The 13,147-nt window shown below is 41.5% G+C and overlaps 1 protein-coding gene across 6 annotated transcripts in view; it reads right to left on the bottom strand.

The window, feature by feature from the left end:
* nsd3 (nuclear receptor binding SET domain protein 3) overlaps positions 1–13,147 on the bottom strand; it is a 37,506-nt gene that overhangs the window by 6,177 nt on the left and 18,182 nt on the right. For 3 of the 6 annotated variants that reach the window (XM_047381057.1, XM_047381055.1, XM_047381056.1), the window contains exons 14-24: positions 11,602–11,781; positions 10,913–11,059; positions 8,096–8,252; positions 6,873–7,075; positions 6,659–6,771; positions 6,415–6,561; positions 6,191–6,313; positions 5,753–5,869; positions 3,848–3,989; positions 3,652–3,758; positions 3,352–3,559 (exon numbers count right to left, since the gene is read on the bottom strand). In XM_047381057.1, the coding sequence (XP_047237013.1) occupies positions 3,352–3,559; positions 3,652–3,758; positions 3,848–3,989; positions 5,753–5,869; positions 6,191–6,313; positions 6,415–6,561; positions 6,659–6,771; positions 6,873–7,075; positions 8,096–8,252; positions 10,913–11,059; positions 11,602–11,781 (1,644 nt within the window). Of the gene's footprint in view, positions 1–120; positions 1,292–3,351; positions 3,560–3,651; positions 3,759–3,847; positions 3,990–5,752; positions 5,870–6,190; positions 6,314–6,414; positions 6,562–6,658; positions 6,772–6,872; positions 7,076–8,095; positions 8,253–10,912; positions 11,060–11,601; positions 11,782–13,147 lie in introns of those variants that run through there. The other 3 variants (XM_047381058.1, XM_047381059.1, XM_047381060.1) reach the window with 3 other exon arrangements.

Below are 13,147 nucleotides of genomic sequence, written 5' to 3' on the forward strand. Positions count from 1 at the left end.
GGTTCAATACATTATTCGCAATAGAACATTCAATTTTTATAGAATATTACGTTGAAAAAAAGCAAGTAGTTTGCAACCTATTGACCAAAGAATTACTTAATTAAAAAGAATATTAATTTTACATGATTAGTGTTATTCTTTGTGGAAATGTTATGCATATGTTGCACGAAAACAGCTGGCAAAAATGATTTATTATTAAATTACTTTTGCATTTTTAAACATTACGCAATTGTTTAGCATTTTTGGCCAAAGTCATCAAGAGCCACAGTGGAGGGTTTAAAGAGCCTCAGGTTGCAGATCCCTGCCCTACATAAACTACAATAAGCCGAACTCAGGTGGAAAAACGTTTTCACTGGTTCGTTGGGATAAATGTTTTCCAACAGGGCTCTTCAGTAACGCTGATAATGCTTGTTTTTCTTGGCCACATTTACAACAAGGAACCAATCGATGCTGCCTACAAGTTTTTCTCAGAAAAATTAAAAGTAAAAAAAGTTAAATGAAGAACTAAAGAAAAGACAAATGCACAACGTTAAGCTGAACCAAATGTCATTTAGGACAGTTATGGAAAAACCGGATGCATTTAGGACTTTTCAAAGCACAAAATTTGATTTACAAAACTTTTTAAGACCCTGAAGGAAGCCTGTGTTCAGTCTCTTTTTGTTGACATCTTCCTTTAGTGTTTAAATGCATAAAATGGGGAGGAATTTATTGCTTTTACCTTGCATTGAAAACAGTAGTTGGTATTACGACAATAAGTAAATCCCACTGGTTTTCCGACTTGTAGCCAGAAGGCAATTAACTCAAGTGTGACGACATTCCCAGATCTGAGTTCTGACTTCCCCGGTAAAGCGAAGGAATCCTGGGAGATGCCTCATCAGTCAGTCGAGTTAGGTTTCCAGCAATCAGCTCTTTGGGAGTTGCCCTGGTGGTGCTAAAATACCCTGAATGTCCCTGAATGTACGTTAGAAGATTCACATAAAAATATGGATAAAAATGTGTTCTTTTGTGACAGGCTGCTGAAATTAAAAGTTCCCAAAGATCCAATTTACAGTTGTTTTTGCCAAGTTGGCTTTAATGTGCAGACAAAACATCTTTTGAGCTTAGAAGATTTTCTACCTTTGAATCAATAAATGGTCAGTCAAGAGGCTTAAATAAACACACACAAAAAGATTTCTCTGTAAATCGTAAGGTGGCGGACAGAACAAGACTGAAAAAAACAGCCAGGGTCCAAAGAAAACCATCAGAACCACTGATATAGACCATCCTGAAGGATTACAAGGAAGTCTGTGTCCTAGGAAGCAAAACAAAGAAACAAGGGATGACTTTAGACCTTCGCACCATACTGCACCCAACATAACTGATTTGGGCTGCACGGTACCAGAAGATCTTGCGATGGCATTAATAACAGTAAATATTGACGACGTCAGTTACGATATATTCCGATTTTCTTCTTTGCTCTCATTTGCAATATATTATCCAACAATTATTGCACTCCAAACAGTCCTTTGTGATATGTATACTTTTAACACTGATTTTGTGTTGACAATATACAGGTCCTTCTCAAAATATTAGCATATTGTGATAAAGTTCATTATTTTCCATAATGGCATGATGAAAATTTAACATTCATATATTTTAGATTCATTGCACACTAACTGAAATATTTCAGGTCTTTTATCGTCTTAATACGGATGATTGTGGCATACAGCTCATGAAAACCCAAAATTCCTATCTCACAAAATTAGCATATTTCATCCGACCAATAAAAGAAAAGTGTTTTTAATACAAAAAACGTCAACCTTCAAATAATCATGTACAGTTATGCACTCAATACTTGGTCGGGAATCCTTTTGCAGAAATGACTGCTTCAATGCGGCGTGGCATGGAGGCAATCAGCCTGTGGCACTGCTGAGGTCTTATGGAGGCCCAGGATGCTTCGATAGCGGCCTTTAGCTCATCCAGAGTGTTGGGTCTTGAGTCTCTCAACGTTCTCTTCACAATATCCCACAGATTCTCTATGGGGTTCAGGTCAGGAGAGTTGGCAGGCCAATTGAGCACAGTGATACCATGGTCAGTAAACCATTTACCAGTGGTTTTGGCACTGTGAGCAGGTGCCAGGTCGTGCTGAAAAATGAAATCTTCATCTCCATAAAGCTTTTCAGCAGATGGAAGCATGAAATGCTCCAAAATCTCCTGATAGCTAGCTGCATTGACCCTGCCCTTGATAAAACACAGTGGACCAACACCAGCAGCTGACACGGCACCCCAGACCATCACTGACTGTGGGTACTTGACACTGGACTTCTGGCATTTTGGCATTTCCTTCTCCCCAGTCTTCCTCCAGACTCTGGCACCTTGATTTCTGAATGACATGCAGAATTTACTTTTATCTGAAAAAAGTACTTTGGACCACTGAGCAACAGTCCAGTGCTGCTTCTCTGTAGCCCAGGTCAGGCGCCTCTGCCGCTGTTTCTGGTTCAAAAGTGGCTTGACCTGGGGAATGCGGCACCTGTAGCCCATTTCCTGCACACGCCTGTGCACGGTGGCTCTGGATGTTTCTACTCCAGACTCAGTCCACTGCTTCCGCAGGTCCCCCAAGGTCTGGAATCGGCCCTTCTCCACAATCTTCCTCAGGGTCCGGTCACCTCTTCTCGTTGTGCAGCGTTTTCTGCCACACTTTTTCCTTCCCACAGACTTCCCACTGAGGTGCCTTGATACAGCACTCTGGGAACAGCCTATTCGTTCAGAAATTTATTTCTGTGTCTTACCCTCTTGATTGAGGGTGTCAATAGTGGCCTTCTGGACAGCAGTCAGGTTGGCAGTCTTACCCATGATTGGGGTTTTGAGTGATGAACCAGGCTGGGAGTTTTAAAGGCCTCAGGAATCTTTTGCAGGTGTTTAGAGTTAACTCGTTGATTCAGATGATTAGGTTCATAGCTCGTTTAGAGACCCTTTTATGATATGCTAATTTTGTGAGATAGGAATTTTGAGTTTTCATGAGCTGTATGCCAAAATCATCCGTATTAAGACAATAAAAGACCTGAAATATTTCAGTTAGTGTGCAATGAATCTAAAATATATGAATGTTAAATTTTCATCATGACATTATGGAAAATAATGAACTTTATCACAATATGCTAATATTTTGAGAAGGACCTGTATTTGCGTTATATTGAGCAGTCCTATAACTGTCATCTAATAAATGTCTCTCCACTTTTCCCCTTCTTCTTTGACCCCCTGTGGCTCTATGCTTGTGGCTCACAAGCTGTTTGAATTTTATGTATGAGTGAAGTTTATGAATGCAATAAATTAATGCAGAATAATTTTGAAGCAATTCCATTTCGTCTTTACCGTATGGTGGCTTGGTGAGGTTGAGACAAAGCAGGTGATATGCTTTCGGACAGTCCTTCCTGTCACACATCACCAGCTCTCCTCCTTCCCCGCAGTGGAAACAGAAGTACTCGTGTGTGTGTTTGCCCTCCGGCCGCAGCTTCCGCTTCTTAGGCTTCAGTTTGGCGTTCTTGGATCTCTCCTCCTTCTCCATCACCACTCTGGTGCTCTGAAGGACACAGAAAACAAAGGAAATGATGTCAGATGCGGAGCTTCCAATCCCACGTTTGCTCTTGGGGAGTTGGAAGTAAACATGCTCACCGTTGGCTGCACTCCGAGGAATCCCGAGCAGTTGTCGGATCCGCAGTGACAGGACTTCCTCCTGTTGCCTACACAGTGTAGGTTGTAGTTGAATGTCAGCTCTGTGCCTGTAGATCAACCAAGAACAAGTCCCTAGTAAACGGTTTGCCCTTCATGAAAACTGAGGGGCTGCCTCAGATGCTCCATCTTAACTCACCAGCCTCGATGTCACAGAGGGCAAAGAGCCCAATGCGAACGTCTCCGTTGACCGTCCACTTCTGGGTTTCACAGTTGGGGCTGCAGCTGTGGTTCATGAACCGAGAGGAGTTTCCTTTTGGGCCGGCGTCTATCACACGGTCCTGTCCGGTAACGGTGACATTAAGACAACAAACTCTTATTCCTCCTTTTAATGAACAGATGCAGTTCTGGTCAGAAGGTAATATTATCCAACATTATTGCTGTACTAATTCAAGGTTTTAATGATTTATCAACTCTCTAATGAGTTTCAAAGAGAAGAACTGAGTACACAAGTTTCAATTTAAGGAGAATGTTCTCTAATACATACAGAATTAAAATTATACATTTTTGTTTTCATCAGTACGTTCCTGACATAGTTCTGGTTGGATGTTTGACCTTTTGTCTTAGCAGATTTGATACATTTCCCAACACAGACCCAGTTTTTTAGGTTCATTCCCAAATTTTAACAGGGTGGAGGTTGGGGCTTTGGGTCTGGGAATTCCAATATCTTAATATAGATGTCTGATGGGGACCACTGCCCTGTTGCAATATCCAATAGTGTCCAAGTTTCAACCATCTGGACCAACCGGTCCTCCTCAGATGAAAGGAAGTTGGTCAAGATGTTCAGGAACAACCCCGAAGCCACAGAGACTTAAGCCTGTCATGGACTGGAAACAGGTTGGACACCAGTGTCACTGTCTGCAGTGAAGTGGTTTTACATCACAATGGAATGAGAAGGTGATGACCAAGAACGGAGCCCCTGCTTCATAATCCGATACGTTAAGTATGAATGAAATTTGTTGCTGCTCACATGGACAAAACAACTTTCTTCTGGAGAAACGTTTTCTGGTCATAAAAGAAAAAGATTGGGCTGTTTCGCCACAATAACAGGAATAATTTTAGGAGGGGTAAAGGTAAGACTTTTAAACCTAAAAACACTGCACTGTTAAGCATAGAGGTGGCGGCATTATGCAGAGGGCTTCTTTTGCCCCAAATGATACTAGCACATTGCACAAAGTCTAAAGAATAAATTAAATTGATAGAAATGATTTAATTTCATCTCCAATCAACTGCTCCATGGCTGAAACACATGGAGCACATTTGGCCATTACTTCCTAGAAGTGGTAAAAATATGTGGGCAGAATAACAGAAGAAGCTGGTGGCTTCTCCACAACTTTCCATCGGACATTTATCCAAATCTTACTTGGGGTTGGTATATATATATATATATATATATATATATATTTGAACTTGTGCAGTAGAGCTCAAAATTATTTATACCCCTTGCAAATTTAGACTTTTTTCTCATTCAATCAAAAAACTATGTCAAAGGAGTAGCAATTTGGGGGAAAAAAAAAGGATCTGCTCTTATTCACAATTTAATACTTCAAAGGATTTATACTGTTCTCAACATCTCAACAACAAGTGGGAAAATCTTTTTTGGCAAAACAAATCTTGTAATTACTGACCAGCTTTATGCATGTTTCCACTGATATTATAATGATTTATCTATGGTGATGAGCTCCAGTCCTTTGAGGTTGGAAGCCTTCCATGCCATCACCCTAATCTTTAGTTCTCTCCACAGATTCTCAATCAGATTTGAGTCAGGGGGACCACTTCAAAATGTAAGTATAACTTCCAGTCTGAAGTAACACCCTGGTAAAATTAAAAGTTTACTTTAAACCTAAACCTGCCAGGGTATGAATATCTTTGAGCTCAACTGTATGTATTGTATTTAAATAACAGGACATTCCTTACAATTGATATGATATGGATGTATGATTTATATAAATGTAAATAAAAAGTTTTTAAGAGGTGGGAGACGTCCTCATTTACATCAACAACTTTCATTTCCAAGTTTCCACAGCAACGGCAACATCTTTACCTTGGTTAGGGTGAGCATGTAGAAGTTGGTCACATGATTTTCGTGGGCTCGTTTGATTCGCTGCTGGCACTCCTCTGAGTCTATAACCTCTCCCACATACTCAGTCACAAAGTCACCCTGAAGGAAACGGCACACTAGTATGAATCAAATACCCTTATCTGACTAATAAGTAGGGACAGCAGCAGGGTGAACAACTCCTGAACCGGATGGGATTGTTCGAGAGGAATTAACACAATCAACATATTTTTACAGCAAAGCGATTCTCTTTTCAGCAACCTCCTAATACATAATTATATTCAAAACTAAAGTTTTAGTTGGAGACAAATACCACAAATTATCCCGGCAAATGAACATGGTTTAGTTGAAAGTGAAGATTTAAGTAGTAAAAATACTTGATGTTTTGAGTGACGGGGTCTAGACATCAACCTGAGCGCTCACCTTCCGGAGCGCTTGGTTGGTTTTAAGCCCCCAGCCGCGCCCCTCCGTCTTTATCACCTCAGTTTCTGCGTACAACCGCTTGGAGAAGCACTGATTCTCACATCGGTCTCCTGCAGGACACACCTGGTGCAAACAAGACAGGGCTTACGCATTAGGTTTTGTTATATACAACCGTCTTCACCTACAGCGGTCGATTACTACAGCAAGAAAAAAGGCATTCAGACCTGCGGATGACACTCGTACTGCAGCATGCGGTTGAGACACTGGGAGTCGAGGCTGCAAGGATGCTCGTCTGTTGGTTTGCAGTTGCACCGAGGGATTTCTGACAAGTCGGCCACGTGCACCTGCACTTTCCCCACTGGCTTGTTGGACTGGTACCGGGAAAAAAAAACCCAGAATAAACCAGCTAAGATAACTTCTTTTGAAACATAGCTTTGTTTTTAGTAAGACATTAAAAGGGACATAAACCTTGATTATTTTGTATGGTGGAGGTTTGCGGGAGTTACGCTCCTGCTCTAGAGCTTCCCTGCTCTCCCTCTGAGCCTTAAGCTCCTGAAACCGCCGGGCTGCTTCTTCCAAAGCTGAAACAGAGACAGCGCCACATAAAATCCCTTCGTCTTTAGCTTGAGGGAATAAAACCCAAACATGCTAGGCTTGCAGGAGGAAACGGTTAAAAACTTACCTTTCTTGAAGGTTTTGTTGATGTTGATCTGACCTGTGACAAAGTTCTTGTCATTTTCCACATATGGGAAAACCCGGCCCTGGTTGATCCAGTAGTAGTCGTGGGAGCCGAAGAAGAAGACTGGGAAGTCGCCGATGTCATGACGAAGGCTCTGAATGTTTGATGGCACCAAGCGAGGGTTGCAGATCTCAGCTGGCCACCATCTAATGGGGAACGAGACATCGAGTGTAATGAGAGGGAAAGGAGGATTAGAAAGTAATTATAGCGCATTTAATCAGTGGTGAAAACAGCATGAGGGTGTTTCATTAAACTATTTAACTTTTGCTTGAGTACAATGAGAAAATATGCCTTTTTATACATCATTCATTAAATATTTGTCTTCCTGAATAGACTCATAGTTACATGAATCCAGTAGAGCATTCTAATCTAGAATTATTCAATTTATCTACAAATTATGCCATAAATCAGGGTTAAGCTGGTCCTACAAATAAACAACCGGATTTTCTACACAATCAAACAAACTAATTTGTTTTTTGCTGATGTCTTTTCCAAATTGGTGCAGGTTTGATGGACGAACTGAGGTAACAGTTATGGCATGAAACTACGAAACTCTTAACTTGGGAGTATTTCTTTGAAACCAAGGTCAGTTAAACACAGGGCATCCATCTTAACAGCACATCCTGTTTTGGTTTGGAAGATGACTTTTTACATCTAAAAAAGAATAAAATGGTGAGATTCTAACGTTTTGTCGCTAAGGGGCAGATGACACAAGAGTTTGTCCCCAATCGTCATCGCCTGTCAGGATCAAACCTTACATGTTGCATGACTGAAGGCTTTCTTTTTCTTTAAGATGAAGAAAAAGGTGATGCAAATGTTTTTTGTTTACTTGTCTTTACAAAGTTAGGGCAAGAGTTCCAGCAGCATTTATAATGTAACCAAATGAAAGGTTTTAAAGTGGTCTTCATAAGTAGCTCTTCAGGCTTTCTGAAGATCTTTTAATGTTTTCCCTGGGCTTAGGCTGTCTTATTCACCCAGTCCTTTCTCCCAACTACAAAACGAACATAAAGTGTTCGGGCATATCAATATAACCACCTGCCTAACAGTGTGCTTAGAGCAGCACTAACAAAGCAAAATATACCCATGTGTTTAATTCAAATATAACCATACCACACACTGAAAGAAGACTAACCCTCAGCAGTCCGTGATCGACGTGCTCTGCCTACCTGTAGTTTCCCAGTTTGACCCAGACAATTTGTTTGTAGTGAGGCTTCTTCCCTGCCCTGCAATCACTGCAGGACCATGAACCCTCGGGCATCTCCATCTCCAGACACTCCGGGTGGAAGGAAGCTGGGCATGAGTCGCAGCACAGCAACTTGCCTCCTACATTTGGATGGATGTAAACATGTGTTTGTGTGTGCACGTGAAGGTGTGAATGTGTGTTTGTGTGTGCATGCGTTTGGGAGAGTGGGTATGCAAAGACAGGAGGAGTGTATGATTAGGTGGATGCACATTAAACACCTGGACAAACTCTGAATCTCTTTTGCAGACAAGCCTAAGTAGGAAATATTGTATCAAATCCCATTTTTTAGGAAAAACTACTCTTGAATTAAAAATGTGGGGATTTGTTTGAATACAAAAATATAACCAGGAGATTTGTATTTGACTGAAGGCTCCTGTGATGGTTTTACTGCATACAATAATGCCAGAAAATACTTGTAACAGTTTCTTCTGCAGCAGTTACAGCATGTCTGGCAATCAGATTCAGAGCACTGTACCAAGACCAGTCTACGGGAAATACATGCGGCAGCACTGGAATAAAAAGTCAGCCAGCAAGGTAGAAATTATTCAAGGTTATACTCCAACAAAACATTATTAACAATAAGCAGGCATGCAGTCCTGCTAGAGAAGCAAACTTGTCCCATCGCACAGCACATCCTGCAGAGACCAGCTTGCATGGAATCCAATGTTCAAAATATTGGTGTTTCTGATTTTCTGTATTACCAACTTTAAAACAGTCGTCATCCTTGCTTAAATGCACACAAATCTGTTACTGACTGTGATTACATTCCATCCAAGAAGGGTCAAAAAGAACCAAAACAAGAATAGCTGCAGTCAGCATAAAAGAGGTGAAGCTGGACAAGGCCCTTTCAAATCAAAAACAAGCCCAAAGTGCTGAAGCAGAGAAGCAGTGCACCTCCAGCAGTGATCCATATCGGGGGATGAAAAAAAACACAACCAGAATTAATTAACCCAGAACATCCTGCAGAGGGAAATCTTACAGTGCTACTCAAAGTTTGATGGCTAGTTGTGTTTCCGCAGCAGCAAAACTCCATCGTCATATTGAAGGTTTTTGTTTTTTAAGGCCCTGTATGAACCCAGATTGATTGATTCTCAGAACAGGCCCCATGCAAGAATGAGCCGCTTTCGCAACCCAGGTGGGAGAAGCACTTGATAGGACAAGTATTTATGCACTTCAGAAATCTGACCTTAAACAAAACAGTGGCAAAAAGAAAACCATTGTTAAAAGAAAGCTAGAAGATGTCCTTTTGAAAATTTGCCATAAACCATGTAGGGGCCACAGCAAACGTGTGTAGGAAGCCTCTCTGGTCAGATGACACCAAAACTTTTGAGCATGCAGGGAAACCTTTGCATATAGGAAAACTAACGCGGGTGAACACTGTCCACCCGCATGATGAAAGGTGGTGGCAACATTATGCTGTGGGGATGCTTTTCTTCAGGGGGAAAAGTCAAGCTGGTAAAAGTTTTTTTTCAAAGAAGAATGGGCAACAAATTTTCATCTCCAAATGTGCAAAGCTGAAGGCTTTCTACCTGCCTTTTGGAGTTTGTCTAAAAGGCAGGTAGAAAGCTGGTTCTATGAATTACTGACTTACTAGAGCTGTGCACTTTTCTGATTTTTATTTGGAAAGAAATTCATCATTTTCCTTCCACTTATCAATTATTCACCATTTTGTGTTGGCTGTCACATAAAATCTTGATAAAATAAATGACAAAATGTGGAAAACATTTGAGAGACACATTTGCTTTTTTGAAGCTCTGTAGGGAAATGCGTGGTGGAAAAGCTGTGAGCAGGTGGGGCTTATGTCCACAGTATGCAGCACAGAAAAGCATCTGGAAGATGCAGAAAATGTCAAGAGAAAACCTATTTGGAAAATACAAACAACCAGTGGCAGGTCTTTATACGGGTAATATCGCCCTTTACCCAGAGCGTTATTAGACAAGGAAATTAGACGTTATTACACAAGCAGCACATAATAAAATATATAACGTTTTTGCAGTTTCCCGTTTGCTGCTGAGAACAGGGAAGCTAGTTTAGGTGCTTTGTGTGAGACTGTTTTGCATTTCATCCTAACCCAGCGTGTAACTTTCTCATTTTCATTGGTTAGGGGGTGGTAAAGGAGGGGTTCGCCCAGGGCGCCATTCATGTGAGAAGCACCACTGGCAGCAGCAAAGTAGGTGCAAAACATCTGTGATTGACCTGCATTCAAAAAGATCGGAAAAATCAAAAAATGTGGAATGGTTTTCATGCAATGTCAAAGGTGCATTATGGACTTTCTAATAAGCATATGCTAGCACCCAGACTGACCAGAATGATACCGTTTCTGCTACATTTAGCACAGGTGCTATATATTCCTCGTCATCGTAGGATGCTAGATATAAAAAATATCTGCTCTATTAAACCCTCACATCCAGGCTCAACTCCGGGATCCTGACGTGGCTTACGTGATTGTCAGCCTTCTCATTTGCCCCCTAAAACCCAAAGCTGGGATACGGTTTCGAAAAACGATTCTTGCATGAGGCCCGCTGTTATCTGGAACTGGGCTGAGGTCGCTTGGAGTCACTCTGCATTGAAATGAACTGCATGTGTAATCAGTTAATTAACTCTGCACCTGAAGGCTTTGAAATGAAAGACGTGTGCAAAAAAGGGGAAACTGAATCAGAACGGGAGCAGGCACAACACAAACACAGACCAAGGGAGGGGAGGGGGGGACAAAGGAGAAAGAGAAAAACTGTTCAGTTACCTTTCCCAACATTCTTTTTGGTAGCTGACGAAGGAGAGGGAATCATAGGTAATTTCAACTCAGCACGATTTGACTCAGTCAGAAGGTAGTGGGACTTATAGGCATATGAACTTAATATGGTGTCAGTAAGGTCTTGCACTAACAGCCCTACACAAGACACACAGGAAGAGACGGGGGGTGAGCCGCAGTCAAACTTGAAAATTACCCAAGTTTCACTGAGAGTGAAACACACACAAGCACAGCCTCGCACACACAAAAATGCACTCAAAGTTGGACCAAAACGTTTGTCCCAGCGTTAAGAGGCCAAACAGTGAACTCAACTTAGCGTTAAGTGTCAGGCCTCATTGGCTAATTAGAAAACCTGTTTTCCCGCCTTATCTGTATTCTTTCAAGTGGAGTGCAGTGTGAAAGCCTGGGGTTAATATTACAATAGAAAACAAAAACTGAATTTCACGACACAAGTTTTCATGAACAAAGATCCTAAACACAAATCAAAAATATCTACGCATCAAATATCAACGTCAGCATGTCAAATTTCACTTTTCACCCATGAGACACCTTTGCAAGAATGACTGCATAAAAAATAAGATGACTGTATTAAAAGGTATTCTGGAACGATAAATAAACTAACTCTGGGCTTAAGTTGTGATGAAGTGAAGGTGGTGCAGCGTACAGTGGTGAAAGCCTACCTCTGGCACACAGAAAGCACCATCCCACGTTGACGGGGGAGGAGAGGAGGCCATTCTTCTTGGTGCTGCCGTGGTTGCTGCAGATCATGATGTGATGGCTGAGGATGACGCTGCCAGCAGCCAGGCAGCTGTCACTGGGGTGATAGGCCAACGGGCAGCGGATACAACGAATCAGACGGCCTGCAAAACGACACAAACCTTTGTCATCATAGGTCATGTACAGAGCAGCCAGCTTTCATTCACTGTTGATTTTAATTTAGGAAAAAAAAAGGTAGGCCATATTCCTCTGTGGGCTTAAACTGTAATTAAATTTTTTTTTAAAAGAGCACCATTGCATGCTTTGAAGGAGCTTTTCAACTGAGACTTTAGTCATAGTTTGTCACAGCAAGATAACTCTACTTACTTTAAAAGAATGAAAGAAAAAAATATTTATAGTACATTCACTAGTAGCGATGCACCAATAAGGTGGTGATTTTCTGCTCATAAAACGTTTGAAGCCTGGAAATTCTCACATTTTTCTGTTTGCTAAAGCATCAACGACAACCGCATTTTCTGGTAGAAGTCACCACTTTCTATGGAGCACCTGGCCCTTAGTTTTCTATTTTTCCAAAGTAGGGAGACAGGAACTGTGGTGGAGAGAGGAAGACATGCAGTATAGGTCTCCCGGGGCCGGGACTCAAACCGGGACGGCTACGTCGCCGACTGAGGCCTCTGTATATGGGCGGCGTGCTCTACCGCTACACCATGCTCCGCGGCCCGAGGTCATCACTTTTGAAATTAAATTAAAACCTCTTTTATGATATGGTCCACGTGGGCAGTTTCCCAGGGAGGCATTAGAAAGTGAGGATCACACAAGAACAACAATGACAAAACAAGAACTTGTCAGTCGGTTGTGCCTTGAAGAATTTCTCTCTTGCTTTTATGCTTATCCATTCCACGAAGAGTTGGCGAGGGAAATTATTTCATGGTTGCTGTGTGGGAGCGCACTGCATTTTATCCCACCACAGAATTTCGATGATTTCCTGCATTCTGATTGGTTGGGAACGCAGCAGAAGATGAGGCTCGCCCAGAGCACCATTCATGCAAGACCTGCCGTTTCTTGTTGCATCTATGCTGGTAATTTAAAACGTTTGTGATGTCATACACTCTCATTAGGTTCCCACAGCCTTTGGAGAGAAACAGGCCCACAGAATCACAGATCTTCCATTGTTTTTAACAGTGAGCATGCAGGGCTTTGCTACATGTTCCTCCTTTGTAGGGCCCAACGGTATCAGGAAAACATGCAGTAGTAATATGATTGCTTAGTATAGTAATGGCAACATCAATTACAATTACCCCACTTTCATGGATGCTTTTTGTTTCATCACAATGACCTTACCCTCACTAATAAGCTTCAGCATCTCAGCTATTAAAAATATACATTAAAATATGAACATTGATGGAAGTAAAAGTCCATCCAACAGACTAGATACATTAGGATGAACAAGTATTTGATACTCTGCCGATTTAGCATGTTTTCCTACTTGCAAAGCATGTAGAAGTCTTT

Source organism: Girardinichthys multiradiatus, chromosome 12, assembly GCF_021462225.1.
Source record: "Girardinichthys multiradiatus isolate DD_20200921_A chromosome 12, DD_fGirMul_XY1, whole genome shotgun sequence".
Taxonomy (NCBI): Eukaryota; Metazoa; Chordata; class Actinopteri; order Cyprinodontiformes; family Goodeidae; genus Girardinichthys; species Girardinichthys multiradiatus.